This window comes from Lissotriton vulgaris, chromosome 9, assembly GCF_964263255.1.
Source record: "Lissotriton vulgaris chromosome 9, aLisVul1.2, whole genome shotgun sequence".
NCBI lineage: Eukaryota > Metazoa > Chordata > Amphibia > Caudata > Salamandridae > Lissotriton > Lissotriton vulgaris.
This window is the reverse complement of record NC_141697.1, coordinates 517650362-517677013: the sequence shown is the minus strand read 5'-3', so window position 1 is coordinate 517677013 and position 26652 is coordinate 517650362. Positions and strand designations below refer to the sequence as shown.

The 26652-nt window shown below is 44.9% G+C and overlaps 1 protein-coding gene across 1 annotated transcript in view; it reads right to left on the bottom strand.

Moving 5' to 3' along the window:
* ARID4A (AT-rich interaction domain 4A) overlaps positions 1-26652 on the bottom strand; it is a 418019-nt gene that overhangs the window by 119986 nt on the left and 271381 nt on the right. The window contains 1 exon segment of the mRNA XM_086937984.1: positions 4344-4578. Within this exon segment, the coding sequence (XP_086794110.1) occupies positions 4344-4578 (235 nt within the window).

The following is a 26652-nucleotide window of genomic DNA, read 5'->3' as shown; positions in this document are numbered from 1 at the left end:
CAAGACTAAGAGGACTTGTAGATGCTGCATTGAATGCTCACAAAATTCGCATAGCATCCTGCCATGACTTAGGCCACTGCATTCAAGGACGGAAGAATCTAAATCAAACTCTAAAAAGCCTCTTTTTTTTTTTTTTAAACCTTTGGGCAGACGTCATTGAGAGCAGGAATTAACTTGTAATTATGGTCAGACACATGCAACAGACCCAAAAAATGCAAACTTTCAGCACACGTTGGGAAGGACGAAGTAGTAGAGTAATTGTAGGACAGTACATTTCCTACACCAGCTCTTCACCATGATACATAAACTAATCATCTGACTTGATCATTGACCAACTCGGATTCCTTACTGGCTGCATATTATTTCCGACATGTGATTTAAACACTAGGCACCTGCACCAAGGGGCTGTGAGCCCAATGGGAGCTCATCCTCCTGCAATAGAGGAGCCGCCGGCAACGTCGTCAGCTGGACGTCGAGAACCTCCAGAGGACAGTCAAGCCGGGCGTGGATGGACGGCGACTCGACCTCCACCGGCGGGAAGGAAGGAGATAGACAGGGCATCGAACTCTGTGCCGCAGTCAACATCAGCGCAGGAAGCCGCACGGGGCTATGCGGTGACTGGACGGACGACTGGGATGCCCCTCCGGGCCGTGTCCAGAGTCGATGCACTCAGCCGGCGCAGAGGACGAATCTGCCGGCGAAGACCCGACATGAGTGCCTTATTCCTCTGTGGGATCCGTAGGCGCAGCAGGGAGAGGAGGTAACCCAAAGAAAGACTGGAGAGCCTTTGAATAGGCCTCCATTTGGCTCAGTGTCGCTCCAACACCTGGGAAGGGAGGGTATAGAGGAAACGACTGCTGGGCGCCAGTGCCTGGCAAGGACCGACAGCAGCGGGCCCCAACGTTACACTGCCGGGAATACGATCTCCGCAACTTACGTTTGTGCTTACCAGTCTCCGAACGGCTTCTGCAGGATTGGCCCGTGAGCGGGCCTGATCCCTAGAGGGAAATCGGCGGCGTGAAGGCACAGGACCGGACATCCGGGCGGCCAGCGGCTTCATCCGACGCTCCTGGAGGGACTTAGGTTTCATCTGTTGACAGACGGTGCACCCCCAGGCAGCACATACAAATCACGTGTGGATCCCTGACAGACATTTGCCGGTCTCACACGCCTTAAAGCATCGCACACTGTTCCGCGACGCAGAAGACGTCGCAAAAATGCCTGAAAAACAGGTTAAGGAACCGCTGTTTTTTCTGGACCCACTCTGGGAAGCGGAAAAGACAAAAAACTGATGTCAGCGCACCGTGGGCATATATGGCTCCAAAAACAAAACGCCTTTTAATTCTCTGTGTCCTTTATTTTGTATAGTAGGCACCTTGTTGGATGTTTTTTTTTGGCATATCAATATAATCAGTGTAGCTGAAACATAAAATAATGGTGGCAGCGTGGGACTGTTAAGGGTATTAACATTCCTGCAGATTAACAGAGCCTAAACACTTTCGTCTGTTGCACCAATCTCGGGGAGGAGACAGTAGGAGGGAGAAAGGGGGGAAGAGGGAAGTGGGCCGGTGAGGTGCCAGTGAAGGGAGATAAATTGCAGCGACAAGAAATACACAGACTGTTAACTGCAGAGCCGTCTGTTGAAGTGTTTGAGGGGTGATGGGTCTGCCTCCTCTTACAGTGGCGGTACTGGTGTGCTTCCTGTCTGGGCAGCACAGGGGCACAAATGTTGCTGCTGATGATTTCAAAACTAACAAATAGTGTAATAAAGGGCAATGTCAATGCCAAAGTTGCTAGGAATAATAAAAAGTAATAATAATATCATACTATCACAGCAGCTTGTGGCGGATGAGTTTGTCCCGACCGTGGTGGAGATGACAAGCCTTGAAAGGAAAGGTGGAAGGTCCAGCGCCTTGGTGCGTCTGCTAGGGCGCTTTATAATCCAGCTTATGGCGGTGGAGTCTGTCCCTCGGCCGGGGTAGAGGAAAAGCTGCGAGGTCCAGTGAGTACACAAATGCTAACATCGGAAACTAAGGCATCTCTGTGGAATTTGTTTATTAAACAGAAAACGAGAGAACCACATTGGTGTGATGAAGGGGTCACGTGCAGTGGGGTGAAGGAAACACGCACCACAGCTGTGCACTGGGTGAAGAGAGGCGCACACACCCCGTATCTGCACTGTTGTGAAAGAAAGCACGCACCACTACTGTGCAGTGGGATGAAAGGACGCACTCGCCACAGCTGTGTACTGTGCAATTGGGGGAAATGAAGCACGGACCACCGCTGTGCACTGTGCAGAGATGTCAAAGGTAGCACACACCACAGCTGCGCAGAGGTGTGAAAGGAAGCACGCACCACAGTGCTGAAAAAACATGAATGTTAAAAGGTGCAGTCAATTTTTAAGCTGTGTACTGTACAATGAGGGAAAGGAAGCACACACCACAGCTGTGCACTTGGCAGAGATGTGAAAGGTAGCACGCACCTCAGCTAAGCAGAGGCATTAATTAGCAGCCGGTCCCAGCAAGCACGCACAAAAGCAAGTGCTAATAATTAAGTGCCCATGTGCGCAGCAGCAGACACTGGCTCAAATTAAGCCCCCAGCAAGGGCCTGCATTACGCCCCTGGATCGAGAAGAGCACTAAAAGCAATGCGGGGAAAGGAAACACGCACCATAGCTGTGCACTATTCAGAGATGTCAAAGGTAGCATGCACCACAGCTGCGCAGGTGTGAAAGGAAGCGCGCGTGATGAAAAAACGCATATGTTAAAAGGTGTGGTCAATTTTTAAGATGGTACAGAAGAAGGCGAATATAGAGGCCAACTACAGAGTACAGCAAATGTCTTGACAATAACCTACTAATACAAAGATAATGGTGCAGGAAGAGATGCAGACTTAGATGAAAATCTAGTGCTGAAAAAAGAAGTGCGCACTCTGTGGCAATGGGGTCTGTCCCTTGGCCGGGGTAGAGGGGACGTGCCTTGTAAGGAAAGCTGCAAGGTCTTGAAATTAAACATGACCCACAACAGATGGCACGCTGCGCGCCGCTGCTCGCTCCTAACAGCTAAAGGCTGTGGGAGTAAACATTTTCAGAGAAGGTGGGACATGCACCCGTCTTTGGCCAATTGCGTGCTTTCATTTTTGAAAGCCACAAGCAAAGGCCAATAGCATGTGTGGAAAATCGAACACCACACGCACGAGTTTGCAGAAAGTCTGAAGTGATTCCAAGAGGCCTTCTCCAAGAGCAGCGCATGCACGCTGTGCTAGGCTCAACCTAAAAATAAAAATCTAAAACTACTACTATACTGGACAATGTTACAGCCACCGACTACTTGAAAACACTAACTAAAACAAGCATTTTCAATGCAATAGGTCTCGCGTTTGAGAGAGATTAAGCTATTGGCATTGAAAATGACAATGCCTTTTATTGATATGTTTTTAAAAGCAACACATATATAAAAGGCATTGTTATTTCTAATGCCAATAGCTATCTCTCCCAAATGTGAGGCCACTTTAATGGTGGCCGCACCCCTTTCTTTAGGTGTGCTTGCCGTATTAAGACTAAAGTGAGCAGAGACTAAAGAAAGGGGCGCAGCCAACATTAAAGTGAAAGCGCGCATGGGGCACTTTCCTCCAAAGGAGATTTAAACATTTTTTTTTTAAAGACCGGTTCTCTAGCGTGACTGCTGAAGTGAAAGTGGCCCACGCTGGTAATTAAATAATGAAATCGGTGCAGCCGCTATAGTTTAAGCAGTCCACGCTGTAATTTAAATAAATACATTACTAAGAATCTACAAGCGTGCGGACATGTTGTGGATGAAATATGGGAAAGATCATTAAAGAAAATAGTGCTCACTGACTACATAACAGACCGTGTAACAACACAAGTAATAAGTCCAGTCGTTTTGTGAGGTTACAAATGAAGAAAAGGCTGTACCAAGGCGGGACTACTAAGCCTATTCACAAATGAAAAGCAACGATTTTGCAAGGACAGTAACAGGAGCCAATTGAAAAGATGGGCGGGAAATGGGCGGAGTTTCTATGACACATACCTCAATACAGCAAGCCTTGCAGAGCAGCGTATGGGCTGCCCAGGCTCAACCGAAAAACGGTACTGTAATGTATAATCTGGGAAAAGGCAATGAAGAGCGCCAAATTGAAATTTTTATTAAGCCACACTTCTTTTCCATGGGTGCATTCTACAGATCAGCAGCAAAAACAAAAAAAACATGATCTGCTGTACAGATGGAAGACTGCAGCAACAGCTCATGCAGACTGAAAGATACTTCATTTGTAAATCGAGATTAAACTGTATATAGTGTGGAAGATCCAAAAGTGATACTTACTCGTGGTGATCGAAATTCTAATTCCTCTTTTTCACTTTCACTGCTGGAGTCAATACTTTCTTCAACTTCTTTCTTTACTTCTAATGGGGGAATTTCAGGTTCTTCTTGGACTCTGTCCTCCATTGGCTCTTCCACTTTAACCTCTTCAACTAGCACTGGTTTAGGATCATTATGGTGTATAGTTCTGAACTGGATATTTGCAGAGCGACAGTATTCTTCAAATCCATAAAGATACCTACATGTGAAAAAGCGCACAAATATTAGTCAAATGGTAATCTCATACAGAGTAAAATAAATCACGCCAAATAGCAACATAATAAAACACACTCACTAAAGAGTATTTATGTGCAGAAAGTAATAGTGTTCAGTATGACGTTTTTTATGTCAAACATGACTAAACCCCTAAATTAAAAAAATAGGAAACGACCTCACACTCCATTAAACAATAATTAGCTAATTGCATGCAAAGTAGTTCCTTACTGCCAATTTAACAGATTTACATATTCCTAAATCTTCAAAATCACGCCAAGCAACACCAAATAAGATATACAAATCCACAAAATATCTACACTTCTGGCCTATCATCTACCACTGAGTGTTAATTTAGTATAGCAAATTGCTTTAGGGTGTAAATACATTTAAGCCTGCAAGACACAAATAAACAGACTGATATCTTAAGGCCCATTTGCAAAGCATATAGTTTACAACAATGCATATAATCAGTAAAACTTTATGTTGGGAAAACAGATTCACAACCTCAGTCCCATGTGACTAAACTCAGTGAATGCTAAGATTTCTGCTTTCAAAATAACTTCAATAGTGTTCTGTTGGCTTGTTGTCCAAATATTAAAGCATAAAGCTGAATAAAAAATAAAAAGCATATTGTAGAGAAGATGAGAAAGAACACGAGGAGGAGATAATGACATGATTTAATAGATTAGTCTTCTTTTTAGAGCGAATACGGTTTTGGCTAGGTCCTCATGGATTCTTCTCCCTCGCCCACTGCATATTTGGCTGTTGATCCTGTTCTTTCTGACCAATTCCATTTGATACATCACTTACCCACTTCTACGGCTGGCTACCTTGGATCATCAATTTGAGAGTTAATCAGGCAGTGTTGCCTTTGGCTAATCATTGAGGAGGCATTCGGTCAACAAGAGTTTTTATAATTTCTAGCACTCTTCCCATTTCAACCAATAATCAAACTTTATCTTCATCCCATGCATCTCAAGTTACACAGGAGTTTTGTGCTTTCTCACATTCTTAACATGTTTGTGGTATGTGGTTGGAGTGAGGCCAAACTGCACAATCTATAATTTTCACCTACTCATTTTGCTTTATCCTTCATCCCTTGCTTGTTAACGGATTCATTTCCACTGCAGGGAGGGCAACCGAGTGGGATTAGTGCATTCTTTTCCGCACTCATTTCATACTGTTCATGAACACATTATAAACTAAATTTTAACACACCACCTTTAATGGCGGAGCTACTCGGAACTCCCTTGGTAGTACTGGGACAAGGACTGACAATACAAGGCTGGAGCTGCTAGGGAAGCTTAGATCAGCGTCATTTATTCTGTTTCATAAAGCATGAACATGACCATAACGGTAGCAGAGCACTGGACAAGGAGAGCTGATGAGATCTTCTTAACTTCCAGATGCTATATACTCACACCATAGACCAGTCCCTTTCACGAAGTCTTAATGATCAGCGCGATTGAAAGCTTTTCTTGCTCAAAGTCTCCATCCCTTTCTATCTTCATAAACTTCTCTCCAATACGTTTCTGGCTTTTCATCTTAAGTGAATGAGGCAGACCACTGCTGACTGGAGCTTTTGTGGAAGAGGATGCCTCAATAGGGGTGTGTACTGCTGTGCAAGGCCTGAACCAGGGAGGATCATGGTGCATTGCGCACTAATCCTAGCTACTGGTGTGCATTCCCAATGAGAAGAAATTAGCTGATGCTTCAATTAATTACTTGGCTTTAGCTTCTTATCCTTAATTGCTTCAGTTCAGCAACAGAATGGTTACTTCAGACAGAGAAGCGGAATGGTGATGTATTTGCTGGCCTGTGGGCGGTTTACCAGGCATGCCAAAGCCTCAATAGGACTGGGGTGACTGATGTATTAGTAGGTTGGGAGACTGTCTCAGCCTACTGATCAGCCGTTCAACCTTTTGAATTGGTGTGAAAACTATTCAGAGAGGGTCAACTGACCCAAGGAACAGCAGTAACTCTTCTTCCCTCTCTGCTATTGCACCGAAAAGATGTGACCCAGCAAAGGTTATACCCACGAGGAAGGAATTGCTGGGAAATCCTGTGACTCTCCCTAGCCAAGTCAGGATTATTTATACCAATGCAAAAAACATTTGGCTGTTTTTTGTCCATCATGGATTGTGTGAGCGAAAGAGGTCATACGGTCTTCTGGGACTGCCAGTAAGATGTCACTGGCCATGTCCCACAGGGTATCTGCACAGCAACCCAGTGAGCAGACAGCATTTACTGAACACTATGCTAGACTGGCGGAGGAAAACAAATGCCTGCCAAAAGCCTCAACCCTTTTGGATTTCCCATCCAGAGGAGTGGTAAGGAACGAGTTGGGATTCACTTTACTGGTTGAGGCCTGAACCACTAGTCCCTCTCTCTCTTTCACACTCTCTCTAGTATGATGATTGGTAGGAAAATGAGGGTCACCAGGAACTGGTCTTGATATCTGACCACCTGCCTATTTACAAGTGGGCAGGAACAGGAGTTCGACCAAGTAGGCATCAAGGTTTTAGTGAGGGGATAGTAAGCATGTAAAAGGGCTATGAAGTAGTTAACAATTTTGGTTAGTACATTTGTTTTGTTCTTAACTGGAGGCAGCTGCAGTTCTAGAATTTCAGTTGCCCTCTGGGTCACTATTGCAAATGAGGCACTTTCTTCCACTGGTGGTGCAGTGTTGAATCAAGCTCTACCTCAGAAGAGGTGTCATGACTAATTGCTTCTTGCAAATTCATGTAGGAGACATAATTTCTTAAGTGAGTGAGAGAAATCCATTACAATCCCCACGATAATCTGTATCCTTGGATATCTTTGCTCCAAGTCAGAGCCAAAAAGATAATGGGTACACTGCATGTTTGTACGCCCTGGTAAAGTCGGCGTGCATGACTGACTTGTTGCACTTTTGTGGTTTAGTAGGTCAACACCTGTCGAGAAAGAGCTGGTGTAGCTGAAAGTGAGTAGAGAAAACTGAAAATGCTCCTGATCTACCTTGAACAGCCTCCAAGTCTTGGATCGCGTATGAATACATGAGATCAGAGAGACACCTTATGGGGTTTGTGACATCTATATTCTGCAATTATAGCACGGTTTGAAGCCTGTTATTTAGGTTGGGAAATGTGTTACCTTGCACACAAACCCATTTTTGAAATCTTCAGAATATCAACAAGGTTGGTTGTGGTGCTCCGAATCTGCCTTAGCAGGCGTGGAAACAAAAAAATTGATGTCAGTGCAGGGGTTTGACACCAACCAATTAATAGACAGAGCTAAATACAGGGTTGTGTCAGTGAAAAAAATATCTAGTGCAGCCAGTCCCAGAAGATCACAGAGTACACGTTCAAAGGGTTAATATTATCCAAATTAGTAAGTACTGGTGGGAAACTGGGAACAGACAAAAGTGTGCCTCCTCAACCTTTGCATAGGCTTCTACTTTGTGATGGATGAGAGGGAGTGGGGCGAAAACATCAATGTTGATTACTGCAGAAGCCCTGGGAAATTCTAGTTGCCTTGACTCCAATGCTTGCTAAAAAAGTAAACAAATCTGTGGCATGTAACACACAAACACCTATGGGTCAGGCGGCAGAATGGAGTTTGGGGCCATGGGGCGAGAAAAACAACTGGTCAGAGAAATACCTTTTTGTTAAGGAGCTCAGGACACATGTACGAGCATTTCCTTTTAAAACTTTCAATTTGTGAATTTTAGCAACTTGCGAATTTTAGGAACTTGCAAATTGCGAGTCGCAAAAGGAATGTACTAATGTGTCTCAGACACATTTTGCAATTGCCAATGGGGTCGCAAATGAGCTGCCTCCTCAATTGCCATGAGGCTATTTGCAATTTGCGACCCATTGGGAATGGGCAATAACACAGGGATGGTGGCATGCTGGGGACAGCAGAATGCCATGCCTGTGCTTGCTTTTTTTAGGTCTCGTAGAGAGACCTATTGCAGTCAAACCAGAAAGCTGAGGATTTGAAGAAGTGCACGTGCTCGTGAACGTGCTTCTATCCCCCTGCCTTGCTCTTAAAAGGCTCCCCTTACCATTTGCTCCTGCTTCCCCGCCCACTGCTTCACACTTCACGGCCGCCAGGCCGTAACTCGCATTTTTTTTCTCTGTGCCTCACCTCTCTAGCCCCTCCCTGCTCGCCGTGCTCCTTGCTTCCAGCCCAGGCCAAACTCATGCCTTCAAAAAGTGACAGCATTGTACAGCCCGGCCGCCTTTTGGTCTCCATCAGTGTGTTAAAGTGCATGTTCCCGTGCACGAGCTTGCCATTTGCTCAGGCATTTCTCCTCCCCCTAATTAGTCACCCCTGCTGTTGCTGCCCACGGTCGGCCATACTTTGTCTCGCATTTCTCCCCCCCCCCCCCCCCCTCCACACAGAAATGCAAAGAGCTTGTTTCTTTTTGTATCTGTTTTGTAACGCACGTAATCCTAAATCCTTATACTTTGTAACCAGTTCTTATGTAGATCGCTCTGACACCTTCCGGTAAAATTTGTGCTATATAAACTCTTATAATTAAAATAATATAAATAAAATGAAAAGTTCTGCGAGCAGCCACTTCAGGATATCCCTCCCACAGTGCAAGGCGCCTGTTGCGGATCTGCCCGCTCTTGAGGCCGGAGACTCCCAGCTGACCCTCTCATTAGCCAGGCCTAACGGCCCTCCTGAAACTATCTGCCGCGCAAACAAAGCCCATCTCTTCTGGCCTGTGCCTGTCCCACTCCCAGACTGCTATCCCAAGCCCGCTATGCATTTCCGCACGCCTTTCTCCGAGCGGTCTCAGTCGTCTTCAATGACAGGATTCCCCTCCCAATCCCCGAGCAACGCTCCCACGCGTGCCTCACTCCGAGCGGTCTCAGTCTCCTTCAATGACATGATCCCCCCCCCTTCCCCTCCCGATCGCCCAGCACTCCCACACGTGCCTCACCCAAGGGCACTTGACTGTGCGGCCCCCTGCCCCCCCCCGCCCTAGGCCATCCCCGCATCCTCTACTTACTGCACTCACCTTTCCCGACCACGCCCGACCCTGGCATTGTCCCCTCAGCGCCCGCAGCACCAAACCCCATTCCTATCGGCCCCAGAAGGATGAAAGGCCCGTGCATGACGCCCATCCAAATCAGCTCCAAGCTTAAATCCCCCCCTCCCGCTCACTGCTCCTATTTATGTTCTGCTAGGGACCGTGGCACCCTTGATCCATCTCACCCAACGTCCTATTCTTAGTACGTGGCCTTTAATTTTGTAAAGCTATGTGTACCCATATTACACTGACAAATAGGTAAAGTTTGTGATCTCTGCTATCAAAAACCTAAATACGTTTAAAGCAGAAAAACCAGGCTTATTTAAAGCAGCAAAATACAGAGGCCTAAAAATACATTAGAAAAAACAAAGCATTTTCCCCATTGACCAAATGCATGGCAAGAAAATATAATCTAATAAAATATGCGAAATTAAGTTATTTGTTTTCACAGTGATCTACATAAATCATGATATACAAGATCTTGATCTCCCTATTAATGTGCACATTTTTGCATGATATTTACCCTCATTTATATTTACGTTCGGTTTTAATGGCTGCTAGGGTGGCTTTGGGTTTACACTGAAGAGCTCAGTGCTGGTATGTAGTGGTAAGGCCAGTCAACTGCCAGGTTAAGTTTGGCCAAAAACTATCTCAGGCTGTTAGAGCTGGGAGGAGCCAGTGATGTCAGCATCATGCTACTTTTCGTGTACATCACCATCTATAATTCTCTGGCAGTCAGCGCCCACCCAAGCCTTGTCCACATCTGGTTTGTTTGTTACTGCTAACTCTTTCACACGCACGCACGCACACACACACACACACTCACAGGAAGATATTTCTATGTATTAAACGCTCGCTGCTGACATCTTCAGTTACGTTATAAAGGTCATCAGTTCACATCCTGGCAGGACCAACTCACACACGTGCTATTTAGTGCTAATTCTTTCACACACACACGCACAGCAAGATTTTTCTGTGTTTTAAATGCTCGCTGTTGACATCTTCAGTTACGTAATAACGGTCATCAGTTCACATCTTGGCAGGACCAACTCACACACGTGCTATTTAGTGCTAATTCTTTCACACACATGCACGCACGCGCACACACACACCAACACACACACACACACACTCATAGCAAGATTTTTCTGTGTTTTAAATGCTCGCTGCAGACATCTTCAATTATGTAATAAAGGTCATCAGTTCTCATCCTGGCAGGACCAACTCACACACGTGCTATTTAGTGCTAATTCTTTCACACACATGCACGCGCACACACACACACACACACACACACATTCACAGCAAGATTTTTCTGTGTTTTAAACGCTCGGTGCGGACACCTTCAGTTCTGTAATTAAGGTAATCAGTTCACATTCTGGCAGGACCAACTCACACTTCCAGCTTCTAAGGTGGATGAATTGAGTACCGTTACATTGGGTAATAGTAGTTAATTTTCATTGTGTTGTGAGTGCACCTGCTGGTCAAAATAGACTGCCACGTTAACGCATGCATGCAACACATAGAGCCAGTGGTTCAACGACTAGTACTAAGGGAGATACATTTATCACTTTGTGTGCAGACTAATTACTGAGATTCATTCGCATCAGCAAAAATGGAAGCCTGCAGTTCGGCAATTCTCATCACATTCTCTGCCTCTCTTGTCATACCGTCATTGTAAATTGTCTGGAATGCGGCTCACACAAAGCCTCCCTTTACCGGGGGAATGCTTCTGAGGAGAACGCTGCCCACAGCAGAAAATTATTAACTCACTCCATCTGTCTATCCATCGCACTCACTCTATCGCTCTATCTCCCTTGCTCTATCAATCTATCGCACTCACTCTATTGCATCCCCACAGCATCACTCAGCACCACCACAGCATCACTCAGGGGCATCACATCACTACTATGCTCTACGACAGCATAACTGAAAGCCACAGCTTCACTCAACACCACAGCATCACTCAGCGCCACCACAGCATCAATCTGTGCAACTATTCAACAAAAACTGGTTCAAATATGTTCTCTCAATGTTTCAAGCTTTATTACAAATGTCACAAAAAATGTTAATATTTCACTTCTGTTCTTGGATTTTAGTCACAATAAAATACACTGAACATAATCTTCACAAAAGTTATTTACCAAAGTTTAAGCTATTGCTATAATAAATTACAATAACTTTTATTTGAGTATTAATTATTAAAAATAAATTAAAGCCATGGTTATTTGTAATATCAATACATCCAAGTCACGTTAATACAATACATATTGCATTACAAATGCTATAGGTGTCACATTTGCGAAAGTTAGAACTATTGGCATTGTACATGACAAAGCTATTAATTTCGCTATTTTCAAAACCAACTCATAAATAAACAAGCATTAGGAATGCATTAGGGCTCGGGTTTGTTTGAGTTAGAGATAATGGCAATATGTTTTAGGCATGTGTTTTGGAGTGGAAACATGTGGTGTGTGTTGGAGATATGTGTGTTGGATTGGAATGTTATCAATGGTGGAATGCTGCACTTTAACACAATATCTTTAAAAGGTAAAGTGCAGCATAGTGCGATAGGTACAATATTAATTGGTGGATGCGTTATCAATTGGTGTGCATTGATGTGTGGTGGATGTGTGTGCCTGTAGGAATTGTGCAGTGATGGCTGTTGGTGTGTGTGTTTGGTGGAAGCGTGTAGTGGTGGCTTGAGGTGTGTATGACTGGTGGTAGCGTGCAGTAAGAGCTGTTAGTGAGTGTGGCTGTCAAGCGTACAGAGCTGGATGGTAATGCGTGTGGTTGGTGAAAGGGTGCACTGACAGCTGTTGATGATTGTGCCAATTGAAGGAGTGGCTGGTGCACTGTCAGCTGTTGGTGTGTGTGTTTAGTGAAAGTTGCACTGACATTGTTTGTTGTGTGCGTGAGTGTTTAGCGGCACTGATGCATGGTGGTGTTTGTTTTTGGTGAAAGGGTACATTGATGGTTGTTGGTGTTTGTGCCTGGTGAAAGCATTCATTGACGGCTGGGGGTGTGTTGTTGTGTGTGTTGTTTTCTGTGTAGTGGTGAGTGTGTGCTGGTGAGTCTGTGGGGGTGAGCCTTGGGGGGGTGAGTGTGTGGTGGTGACGAGTGTGTGGTGTTGAGAGAGTGAGGTATGTGGTTTGTGTGTGTGTTATGTGTGTGGCGTTGAGAGAGTGAGGTGTGTGGTATGTGTGTGTGGTGTACGTGTGTGTATGGTGTGTGTGTGTGTGTGGTATGTGTGTGTGGTGTATGTGGTGTTTTCTGCACACTCACACACTGCCCCTACACATTCACGCACTGCTCACCCGCACACTCCCAACGTCACCCTGCATAGTCACACACTGTTTATCCTGCACACTCATTCTGCACACTAACACAATGTGCACCCTGCACCCTTACACACTGTCACTTTACACTCACTTTGCACTCACTGTCACTTTACACTCACTCTGCACTCACTGTCACTTTACACTCACTCTGCACTCACTGTCACTTTACACTCACTATGCACTCAGTCACTCTGAATCTGCACTCCGCACTCACAAATGCACTCTGCACTCACAAATGCACTCTGCACTCACAAATGCACTCTGCACTCACAAATGCACTCTGCACTCACACTCTGAATCTGCACTCACATCTGCACTCACACTCTGAATCTGCACGTACTCAGCACTCACATTCTCCGGATGATGCCATCATTGATATCATCAAGGATGTCACTTGATATGTCATTAGTGATGTCATTAAGGATGTCATTGACGGAGGGGGAGGGTGGGGGGGTTGGGGGCATCTTGTCACTAGGTGCAAGATGGACACCACCTAGTGAGGCTCTGCTGGCTGGACGGATCATCCACCATAAATCAAACCAATTCCTATACACTGTTATGATGTATTTGGTATCTACAGTGCAGTATTGCTCGTGATTATATAAGGACCATGGGCACCAGTGGCCCACATATACGGTCGTCTCCAATCGAGGAGTGAAATGGGTCTATTAAGTACGCCTCTTCACAAGAATGGTCATTGATGTGTGAGCATATCAATGTATATCAAAGCATGCTTTTAATATGAATTCCAGCGGTGGGGGCTGAAAGGACGTTTCCAGTGGTGGGGGCTGCAGTGAGGAGCAGGCGGGAGAGGCAATGTCAGAGGCCTCTGCGAGCTGGCACCTGGCTTCAATTACCACAGGCCCACAAGCTTTGGCAGGGAGCCAGCATGCGCGCGCACACGGCTGAAAAAACAAGGAATGGATTTTTGCATCAGGCCAAACTCACTGCAGAATGGTGAACGCGCCCCGACCATCTGGATTCCATTACAGCGGCACCCTGACAGCTCCTAATTGAAATGTATTGACTCCCATGCGCATAACCGAACAGAAAATGCAGGAAGTGCTGAACATAAAATATATATGGCCTATTGCGTCAAGGCTACTACAAACACGGCACCGCGAGGACCAATTACCATGCAGATGGCAAAAATAACTACTGAAAATCTCGCGCACTGAGGAATTTTTTGCTACACTATTCTGAGCTCCTTAACAATACGGCTCGGAGCTCCGCCCCACTGCTGACGCAGTGGTGACGTAGGCCGAGCCCTAAAAATGTGTCATTTACAAGACCAATAGCTCAAACTTTCCTAATGCGAGACCTATTGCATTGCAAATGCTTGTTAAATAAAGCAACTTGAAAAAAAAAAATTAAATGCAGTCTGTTCTCCTTAATGAAAAACGGTCTGCGTTTAAAAAAACACAAATTAAACGTTTCTTTCATTTTTCAAGAGTAGGCAGTGCTCCGTGGAACCACTGCCTGCTCTTAAACGTTTTCACTGACAACCACAAAGGGGAAGTATTCCCCTGGGAACCCCTTCCCGTTTGCAAGTGGCTGACCATCTATTGAAGTAGGCGGTAAACTGCGATTTTTCTGCAACCGCATTCAGGTTGCAAAACAATCGTACATGCCCTTGCGACTCGCTATTAGGAAGGTACGCCCTTGGCACACCCCTTCCTAATAGCTACAAGCAACCCCTATTTTGTGAGTTTGTAACAGGTTACAGACTCGCAAAATAGGGTGATAAATGCTGCCAAGCTAGTTAGTGGTCGCAAACAGCCTGAATCTCCGTTTGCAACAACTAAAACTTTTGGACATGTGCAGTCAGTGTCAAATCAGTTAACCCCGGACACAAGTTCCAAGTTATAATCCACACATAGGACGCCACTAACCTCTCACATAAGATATTAGAGGATTGTAGGACATTTTATGAATATGGATTGTAGGCTTCTCCCGGTGTGGGGTACATGTCAAAAAATTTCAATCTATTAATTAAAAACTGCTAATACTGAACAGCCACACCACAGCCACGCATCAGGGGCTAGTAGTCTTACTGGGTTATGACGGCGTACCCTTTGGGGAATGTCATGCTCCAGAAAGACCTAGGCTGTAAAAATCATGGAGCATTGCATGCGGACCAAAAATGTAGCATTCACTGATGAAAATGTGAGACAGTCAACAAAAAAGCATCGATGTCCTAAACATTATGGCTTTTGTGCACTGAGAAGTTACTGCATGTGTATCAGCTCAGCGTTACATGCGCGCAGACACACAACAGTGCATGCGTTGTACCCAAAAATAGAAGTAGAGCATTACTACCTTTAAATCTCTTCTTGACCAGTGATATCTGCACCTTATACCCACAATTCACCAGGACACATAATTGTGCTTTTCTCCCATGGGCAAGCGCAAGAGTGGAAATGTTAAACAGTAAAAAGTTTGAACTGGGAGCTTATGCAAGTAGGAATATTTTATTTTGCACATTGCTAAGTGAATCAGCATACCAAGATGCAGGAAGGGTTTATGTAAATCTACAGACTACGAGTTGCACTTCAACTGTTACAGGTAAGTAACATTTTAAAACACATGTGTAACTGTGGATGACATGCTTTGCACAGACTAAAAAACTGTGTGTTCTCACTAAAATGGTGGCTTGCAAGCAGGATTAGAAGACGTGTGAAAACATTTTTCAAGATAGTTCACACATTTGCACCTCTTAGCAAGTACATGGCATGTTGCCTAGCAAGTCCTTGTTGGCTTCCTTTGTACAAGTGGAATGCGCCGTAAGAAAAGAGGGCATGTTTCGCTTTAGCATGCTATACTTATATGCACTTAATCCCCCAAGCAATGTGACAGTTGGGTTGCCTGGGAGAGATTGTGCAAAAATGACGAACCGTTGATTTGTGATCCTGATAGTTGTTGTATATACTTTTTATGACGTTTCAATTCTGAAGACTAAGGACGTGGTAAGAAAGTAGGTCAACAGCTTGATGGACTTTAAATAAGAGAGACACCTTAGCGAGAAGGTTGACAATCCCATACTAGTGTATCTCAAGAAAAGCTTCTCAACTGTCTAGGTCTGCAGTTCATCGACCCTGCAAAGGGAAGTCCACTACAAGAAATTACATGTTCCAAGAAATAAACTGTAGCAGGCATGAGTGCACTGATTTAATAGGAGAGCTTGCAAAAACAGAGTTAAAATTCCATGAAGGTATAAGTGGGAGGTATAAGATGAAAGACTCTTTTAAGCCCTTTTATTAAGCCGTTGGTAACAAAATTGGATTCGAATTTTATGTTTTGGAGGTAAGCGGTTACTGCAGCTCTATGTACCCTACTGGAGGTGTAAGGTAGCTCTGATTTCTGCCAGTGCAGTATAGTACATAGCAAACAATATTCTTGTGTTGCTTGCAATGGCTGTACACAGATACACGTACAGTAATTCACAAATTGCTTCTATTTTCCATCATAACCTGCTTGAACAACTGGTATTCTAGTTTCTTTTAGCATTTTCATCCACTCCTCTTGGAGGGTTACTCACTGACCTTTAAGACCACGAAACCAAATAGCTGGATTCGGGAACTCGGAATCTAGATGGAGCATTTGCTTCTAGCGTGGAGTTAGAAATATATCGCCAAATGTAAGTGTAATGCTGATTCTATTCGGCATTAGATAGTTTAGAATGTTCTTGTAACAAGGGCCTGATCTAATTTCCAGATCGAGGAACGTACAAAGAGGTCTACTCAACCCTTCTTTGACGTTACGGCACGGTCCACACAGGGACACCGTTAACTAAGTAAGGACAGAGAGACTGGCAACCTTTACTCTTCCTGGGAGTTATAATGTTACTATATATATGTATTTTTTTTTATTAAAATCGAAATAACTTTATCCTTTTAGGTGCTTACTATGACATATATTATTTCAACCTGCCCACAAGATTACCGTTACTTAGGTAAGAGCTGTATAGACATTTGATAAATCCCCAAGATTACTCTGACAGTTTTTGGTATACAACTGAGTGGCAGTCTTCTAAATCCTATTATACCTCGTTACTTATTCAGGTACCTTCAATGACATTTCTCACTTAATTCAACAGCATTGCCACAGCGCTTTTATCTATTCGACCAGCCGGGTCGGAAGTATCACTGGCGGAGTAGTGAGGGCATTTGTCACTTGTTTTTAGGCACATTACTGTATTATTTTTCTTCCTTGCCCTTTCCAGTACAATTTCCCCTAATTAGGGTTTGTCTTACTATCTCATTGCCTTAGACGTAGAAGAATCATCGCATATGAAATACAGGTAGCACTCCTTTCAATAAAACACCTACCTTTTTGCCTAAATTGTGCACTACAATACATAATAACTTCAATTTGCGTTCTGTGTTAGAATTGTAAAGTAATTTAACTGTGCATTTTTTGTTGCTGGTTATATGGTTCTCACTATATAGTAGGTGTGGGACTTCACCCAGCACCAAAATACAATTGACTTTTTTTTCTTTTTGCACTGGTCTGTCTAAACAACCATACTGTCATGTGCGGTTGGAAGATTTGTTTAGGGTTTCCACGGTATCCGGTAATTCACACTCACCATATTTTGGATGAGAGGCACTATTCCTCCCATTTTTCTATATGATGCAGTGTTTGTTTATATACAACCCATTGTATCAGTCCCTGCCCTGAAGAAGTCGCGGGATACTTCCCATTGTGACGAAACACGTGTTGGCTGGGTGCTTTTTGATGTTACATGGAATAAAAGACATAGAACAGAGAACCACTTGGACTTTATTAATCCTTTTGCTCACATGACTTCATGAACTCGAATAAAGAGATGTGTGAGAAGTTAGTCTGGCATATGATGTCCACTATTCTAGTGGGTATCTTGCACCAGTCTAATCGACCCTTATTGATGGTGGTTGTAAAGTCAATTTTTTAGCCAAGCTATCCAAGTATTAGCATTGACCAGCAGTCATAGGCGAAGACTTCAGAGAGCATGTGAAGCAAGCTGTTTTACCAATTACAATCCCTTGAATACCAAATGAAAGGACACCACACAAGATATATATCAAATATATATGTATTTATTTCTAACACAACCCCTCTGTACTCTTTATGAGGTCAGAGGTCAAAGTATATCAGAGGTTACTCAATTAGCATACGATAAGTTGCACAAATACAGTTATGCCCAAGGGGCCTGACAAACCATATACTAAGGAAGTGGTATAAGAACCACGTGAGAGTTAGACAGCAGGCCTAGGGCCTGTAGAATCGCTGGGACTACACTAAACAACCAAGGTTAGGAAGTAGGAGGCCCTCGGGAGACGCGTGCAGTGTCTAAACAAAGTCGAGAGTTACCATTGACTTATAATGGGAAGCAAAGAAGTTACGAAGTTACTGTTTAAGGACACTTCCGAATGGACTAGGATGGAACCCTTTTAAAACTAGGACACTTTGAGAGTCCAGACCCACGGGAGCACCGGAGTACTCATGTTACCTCACTCAGGGAAGCCGGGTGCATAGGTGTCTTTTCGTGTCGAGTTTTGTCATCATTTTCTATGGAGATATGCAAATAAGTGCTGCAGGCGACCAGAGGAAAAGTGTCTAGGTGGATCGAAGGGTGGATCGGTGATGTGAAGAACCTGAAAGCAGAGGGGACAGAGTCTGGGTCACTAGCCAGTGACCAGGAAGGAACCAGGCGATGTTGGGTGAAGAAGGTGAGCATGTCTCTTCAGCCACGAGGTCCAGGAGGCATTGATGATGACCAGGTGCCTAATTCGAGCTGTCCCACAAAGGATCTAGTTGACTGCGGTGTCGGTATCCGGATTGGACCCAACAAGCCTTGGCAAACGCAACCCACGCAGGATGTCGAGATTGGCTCTGTTGCAGACCAGCAAGGTCTGTGGCGCTTCTCCTTTGAAGGGAAGCTGGAGCAAGCCTGGAGCAACTAGGAAAGCAGTTTAGTTCAAAAGAAAAGTCTTCAGGGGGCTCACTAGCCAACGGGCAAGGAACCAGGAATACTCGTCGAGCTGAAATGCAAGAGCCGGTCCCACGCGGCACTCGTGGAGTGTGGAGAGCTGAGCTTCAGTGCAAATGGCTCTCGGGTCTGTGGTTTCTCGTACCCCAATGCACAACTGCGAGGGTACCTCGGTAGTCGAGCAGTTAGCAAAATGCAGGTTGTCCAGGGTGTCCGGTCACACGTCTCTCGTGTCCTCCACGGGTCTCGACTTTGCTGTGGATGTGGGTCGGAGTTAAAGTATGAGAGTCCAGTTCCTGTGTCACTGAGTCTTCGGGTTCCAGTGGGAGCGTCGACAAAGCCGACCGGCAAGTTACTGGTGGTGCCCAGGGTGGTCACTCCTTGACCACAAGGGAGATGTTTTCCGTCTTCTAGTCAGAATAGAATGTTGAAGGTCAAGGAGTTCTGTATCAAAGTTTCTTTCCAGGATAATCTAAAGTCCTGGGGACACAGCTCCTATACTTATACTAAGCTAAGGGGCTGGATTACCTCCATAGGTCCCTCCTATGGGTGGACCTGGGAAGGGGGTGGTTACATCCCTTTCCCTTTGTCCAGTTTCGCGCTAGAGCTGGGGCTGGAGTGCCCCAGCAACTGGTTTAAACCGGCCTATGCATGGAGCACCTTGTGTGTCCCAGGCAGTGTCTCAAAAAGCATCTGTTGATGCAGCCCTCCCTGTCCCAATACACATCTGCCTGTCTGGGGAGGTGCCTCCCTGGACAGGAAACCTATTGTCCAGACCTCCCCTGCCGGAGTTTCGTCCAGCAGCAGGAGGTCAGACTTGTGTCTGTGGCAGCAGCATCCATTTTGTGATGCTGGGGCTCTGTTTAACTTTAAACCGGGTAAAGCAGTAACATACATGTCTTTTACCTTCCCTCATGAAGGGTGGAATGCTACCCCTGCCGCCAGAATAGGCGAGGACAGGGTGGGGGGGCACGGACGGGGGTAGTATTCCAAAGTGTTTGACGCCTTACACGACATGTTTTGATAAAGCCAAACCAAAGTTAGCATTAACCGCAAGGATTATAATGCACTTAAGAGTATATGGTATGGCTATATCATAGAACAGCTAGAAGGAGATGGTTCCGAAAGCTGCCGAGGGTATTCAGCTCATGCTAGGGCACCATCTAACATAAAACCAAGCACTCCACCTCCAGGACTGTCGAGGCCTACTATAGGAGTGGCTTATAGGTGCATATCTGTCTATATACAAGGTAGATATAGGTATACTATTTCTAAGTAAGGGGTGATTACACCACCTTACCCAAGCCGAGTGATCAGTCTGTGGTGTCAGTTTGGAGGGCCAGCCAGGGGTGGCATAATACATGCTGCAGCCCCTGGTAGGCCTTGGATGCACCTATGCCCTGGGTACCTATGGTACACTATACAGAGGCTCACAAAGATGACCCAATACCCAATCTGGTATGTACCTAAAGTACATGGTATCAATTTAGAGAGAGAACTGCTGGGCTGTGGGTCTGGTTAGCAGGCCCAGAGCCACACTAAAGTCGAAAAACCAGAAAATCACAGCAAAAAGTGGGGTTGACCATAAGAAGCAGACCCTACTCTGCTACAAACTGGTATAAGTGTGCATATGACTTTGGCTCTCTGTTTTGTGGAGGTTCTTTTCCTTTACATACTTAGGGGTTATAGGGTGTTTCCCCTACCTATCAGCACCATACGCACTAGAAACCTCGCCTACTACACACACAAGCAGCAGGGCGCCATCACTTCCTAGACCACCAACACCCCACACTGAAGAAATAAACCAAATGAAGTATTGTCCTAAATGCTAACAGAGAGGTGCAGTGAATGTGCGCTCCCTTTTTATACTAAATAATACGTTCCCATCATATTATCTGTACAAATAAGCACAACCTTGCCACAGATTTGTGGCGAGTAGGCTTTGAGAGCTAGCTACATAGTTATCAGTTTCAAAATAGTGATGCAGAGGATAAATGGCTACAAGACCATGAAACCTAGACTTTGAGGTCTAAACATGTGAGCTCACTGGACTACTAAGGTTGCATCTGTGGACCAAGAAATTACCTGCCAGTAACAAATTCTTTACAGTCTACCATTGTAGTTTGAGCTAAATACTGGGCTATTCCAACACTATATCTTCCCAAACCTCAGTAACATGTGACCACTCTCTGGATAGATACTCTTGGGAGTGAGTGTGCTTGTAACCTACCATGAGGCTCTAAGACAATGCACAATGCCATAATTCTTAGCAGTTTGAGGACTGCTGTGACGGTCAGAGATTGTAACAGTTGATAAAGGGGTAGTGGAATGTGCAAGTTTTTAACTCTGCAGATTGGTATATGCTTTTGCACTCACTGCATTTAGTGCGATCACTAGGATCGCTTGTGTTCGCTCAGGGCAAACGTTTGATTAACCTGGTGTAGAATGGCAATTGTCTATTAAGTGTGAGCAGGCAATCTGGTTGGTTCCATCTCCTTTCCAGCTTCTCTTCAAGTATGTAAAAACATGCATTTTACTGCACTTAAGATTTGCCGGCACAACAGCCTGACACTTTGTGAAATCACTCAGCGCAGCTGTGACTCCAAAATGGTAGATCTTTGAATTGGTAAAGCATTTCACTTACCACAAAACCTCAACTACTAAAGGTGAGCTGGATAGACAGATGTGGAAATGTGCCTTCTTCGAGGTCGGGTGGTATCATGTAGCCTTCCTGTGAGAGAAAGGGAATGATGTCCAGTAGAATCATCATTCTGAAATAGTTGCAAGTACTGTATGAATTAAGAGCCTTGAGATCTAAGATTTGGTACACAGTTCCATTTTTTGGAATGTGAAAGAATAACGAGTCCATAATTGTGCCTCGCTTACTGCTACCATCTCTACTGTTCCTTTCCAGAGCAGTACTTGGACTTCTTCCACCAACAATTTCACACTGTCTTGAGTCATGCTTTTTGCAAAAGGTGGCAAACTGGGCAGTGTTCTGCCTGCTGACTTTCTTGAAAGGCTTTTTGTGGAGGCTGGTACTGTAGGTTTGTAGTGCTATAGTCTGTTTCGACTCCTACAAGCATTTGCGAATGTTTGAACCCATAAGTACACCCACTGCTTTGGCGGTGTCCGACTTCCTTAGTTTTTGTAAAATAACTCATCCACTTGGCACCCAAACAGATACTCACCAGTTAAGGGTAAACCAATAAGGTGCTGTTTAGCCCATTTTAAAAGTAGAGTCTGCTTGTACATCTGGGTGCACACTTGGTGATTTATTTGGGAGTGAGGTAGGCAAAGGAATGTCTTTTTTCTAGTGGGAGCGTGGGAGGGTGGTGTGGGGGAGGGAGGGGGGGGGGGGGAGGCATAAGCCAGCAATTCTTTTAATACATGCTTCTCAAAAGAGCTCTCTTTGAGGTAACTAAATGGGGGGGGGGGGGGGGGGTGACGTTTGGGGGTTACGGGAATGGTAATATGTTGTCACTTTGTGGATTGACGTACATTATGTGCTGTCAGGTTGTTCACGTTCAGCAGAAGGCAGTGAAAGTATAAAGACCTTTGAAGAAGAGCTCTGCTTCAAAGGCTGTTTTGGCGCTGTGAAAGTTTTAAACTGTTCAGCAGCAAACCTGGCCGTTTGAGTGAAGTTGTTTCCAGACTTCTCCTAGACTCATTTCAGTGCTGATCAACTCCTAACCTCACTGGGAGCAGCAGACTATTTTTCCATGGGCAGATCCTCAAACAAGGCATGGCACTCTGTGCCATTACTTAGTTCGTATTCAAAACTCAGCTAGAGGTAAATACCCAGAGGGTCAATCCTGAAAACCTTTCGGTGCAGTCTCCTCCATATGGTGATGAGCCCTCAGACTGAAGTAGAAACATGAGGTGGTGTTTTTGTCCTGTGAGCGTGTTTTCAGAACGTCATTGGAGATTCTCTTGAGTCCAACACTCTTCTCTTTTGGCATTCGGCCTACCGGAGGATCTTCCCATTTGAGAGAGAAATTATTTGACTTCCTCAGCAACTGTGGCTGAGTGGCAAGGTAGTTATGTCTTTACATTTCAATAAAAAGCACTCACCTTCGATCTACTCTGTGCCAAATTGTCATCAAAAGGCCCTGCAGGCCAAACATGTGCTCCCTAGTGGTCCCATTGGAGGTTTTAAGGATCCCATTTTAGTCTGATCAAGGGAATCGTTTTACAGAATGGGCAAAATTTAAGATGTGTGTTCCCCAGGACATCCTCCCAAATGAGTCACTCATACAACCCACTCACTGAGTTGATTAAAACAGGTGAAAGATCTGAAATGTACTCTGCTGGAAAGTTCTTAATCCATCAAACGTTTGTCCTGCATTGCATGCTTTTGGTTTCTTTTCCGATGATGCTCTGTTTTTTTCAGTGTCAATTGTTGTTTACTTTGGTGCACAGCTGAATGGAGCATTCAAGCAGAAGTCTGAACCTGAATCCGAATCATAACCACAATCGGACACAGAGTCTATGTCCTGGAGCACTGTGACCGAACACTAGATGGCAGGAATGTGTAACGCATGCCACCTAATGTTAAATATGCTGCAAATAAAACCGGCACTCTAGAGGCAATAGCTATGCTGTGAACAGCAGCTCCTCTCAGCAGATTAGTCATGTTACATTTGTAGTGCTGAAGGGAGCAGCTTTGACCAGATGCGGAAGCCGCAACAGCAGTGGGACCATTCATATTGCTTCAGAGGCTGTTCTGTGCTGTACAAAAGGAGCCTAGGCGTATAGGCTAACCCAAACTCGGGAGCAAAAGAAAAGTGCTTCTTGGAAGTGATCTACGCTTGTTGGGCACTAATACGCCAGGTTGCTGTCCGAGTTCGATTGTGTCAAAGAGCTGTTGGCTTGGAGAGCTCAAAACCAGTCGAAAAAGTACACCTTAAGTAAGAGTTTACTGACCAGCAAATGGGTTACTAGGGTATTCCCATTCCCTCCAACCTAATAGATGGGTCTGAGACACAAAAGTAGACAGAAAGGAAGGGGCGAACCTTAGTGTTCAGATCATTTGAGATCACCAGCTGGCGAAAGGCGAGGATTGGTCACCAGCCAAACATTGTGCTAGGAGAAACCCCACATAAACATTTACTGAAAAGACCTGTCTTAGTCAAACCTAGTGTGAAAATATCCAAGCTAAACAAGGCCACCCCCCCCCACTTTCCACCAAATGAAGGTTTCAATCTAACCAATTGGTTGAGAGCTCGAGAAAACTTTGGACAGTATCACCCAAAACAAAGAAAAAGACTTCCAGCTACAAGTTTAACTGACAAAGGATTTCAGTCGAAAATCATTGAAGACCTTGGTAAAGTCTAAGCAAGTGTTTACCTTAATAACATGGGAGTTGAGGCTTTAGCTGTTTTTCAAGTAAGGCCACCTGACTAATTTTAGAAAAAGTAATTATGGATGCAAGACTTTCAAGAGAAATGGGGAGCACTCTTCCTTGGTCCAAAAGAACTAATCAAAAGCCACCAGATGTATCTGCTCCTTGAAAGTTCAGTGGCATCATTGCACCAATCCCTTTCCTTTCAGAAATCTAGCTTATCTAAATGTCCCAAAACAAAGGAAGTTATTATAATGGCTTGAGGTGTTATCAATCAAGCTAACTTTTCTACTACAAAAAAACTAAGTCACTGTGGGAAAGCACATGTTAAGCCATATCACATATATGGGCATTTTCTCTAGGCAAGTTTTTTCATTTACCAAATTGAACGGTATGAAGTCTGTAAACTGCAAACATTTGAATCTGTAGGGTTGCTTCAATGCCTCAGTCCTAGACCACAAGGCCAACAGTTCTGATAAGAACCAGCTTCACATTTATGTTTAACTTTGTTTTATTGGGTTGCACACATGTAAAAATGCAAATTACATACAGCAGGTTCTCTCTTTTTCGGCCCCTTCGGTCCTCTCCCATTCCTCCTCCCAGCCACCCGGCCCTCAGCATGGAGGACCATCATTCAGTTCCGTTGGGAAATCAACTGCTTGAGCCGGTAGGGTAGAGGCCCGGCCTGTCCATGCAATAAGCGATGGCTAATAGAATAAAAAACTCCCACCCACCCTTCCCCATGTCCCAACTCCCCCCTCCCTCCCTGAACCGGTGTGCCATGACGGATCTTTGGTAGATTGTTATGTATAGAGTCAGTGTGTACCATGCTTCAGGAGACTGCCTCAGGTTGTTGGGCATCCATGAGTCGCAGAAGGCAAAGGTACTTCGGGCATGTGTTTTCACTGAATTCCAACGCTAGTGAGGATAGTAGAGGTTGCCATATAGTAGTAAATGAGTCTGTGGATTATGTAAGACTAGCTTGGATTCCCTCCATGCCTAGAGTGTACCACAGTTTGTGTAGCCATCCCGTATATGTTGGTCTATGCTGTGTGCCCCATAAGGAGAGAATGCGTTATACCGCTGCTCCTAGAGCCAATCCCATTTGCTTCCCCCTAACTGACTTCAGTGAGTATGCAAGTCAACTGGGTAGCCCCAGCAAGGTGTAGTCAGGGAAGTGTGGGATTCGGAGTCAAATTGTTTGTCTATGTCGTCTAGGACCGCCGTCCAGTATCCAGTCACTTCCCTGCAGTCCCATAGCAAGTGAGTCAGTGAACCCTCTTCGTCACATACCCTCCAACATGTAGGGCTGCAGTAAGGATTTCCTTTGATCAGTCCGGCAGGTGTCAAGTACCAGTAGGCACACCACCTTGACCGCAGCTTCTCTGTCTGCTGTTTTCCTGGCCGTGTGATTCGCCCGAAAGTAGATATCGCGCCATTCCTTTTCAGTTAGCTCCCTCCCATGTTCCCGCGCCCATGGCTTTTGCCCGGCCGAAGGCCCTGGACGAGCCGGAGAATGTATCAGCCAATAGAGTTCAGAGATCATCCTCTTATCTGAGGTTTTGGTTATAAGCCATTTCTCATCGGCCGTCAGTTTCCTACCGACCATCGGGCGAACATCCGGGTGTACTAGCAAGTGACGGATTTGGAAGTATTGGAATCTTTTCGGTCCCTCGATATCTTATGCTTGTGGCAACTCTGAGAACTGAAGGAACCCTTCCAAGTCTAACAGATGTCCGGCTGATGCCCGCCATTGTGGGAACGCTCACTCTTCGAGCCCTGGCGGGAACTCTGGATTATCAAATAGGGGTGTTAGTGGCGAGGGGAAGGAGGTAAGTTCACATTTAGTCGCCACTGTGTCCCACACCTGCAGCTCGGTGCATGTAAATGGGGAGACTGCGAGGTTCAGGGGCCTATCAGGGCACTTGAGGAAAGGCCCTTTCCATAGGGATAGCTGTCCAACTTCATATTTAAACAAACTTTCTTGACCGCTTAGTTCTGACCATGCTCCTTAAACTTCAAATTATATTATACCTATTTAAAATTTTTGTGAGGCTGGTTTCCTGGATTATTTTACTGGCAAGGTCCGTAAGAGGTGACCAGAATCCATTCTGTTGAACGAGAAACTCATGTAAAAACACTCCCCAAATCGAAGGATTCAGGGTGGCCTGAATCTAATGACACCAAATATAAGTTTCTTAACCATGCACAAAAGTTAACTTAAATTGAACAGGCTGTAGTGGTCACAACGCTTTCAGTGACCACACCCTTTATTAAAACAATTAATTAGCTTTTCTATGATCAATATTTTGACGGATGTATGACGTTACAACGCATGCTTTTACCACGCATGCTGTTACAACGCAGATTTTACTACG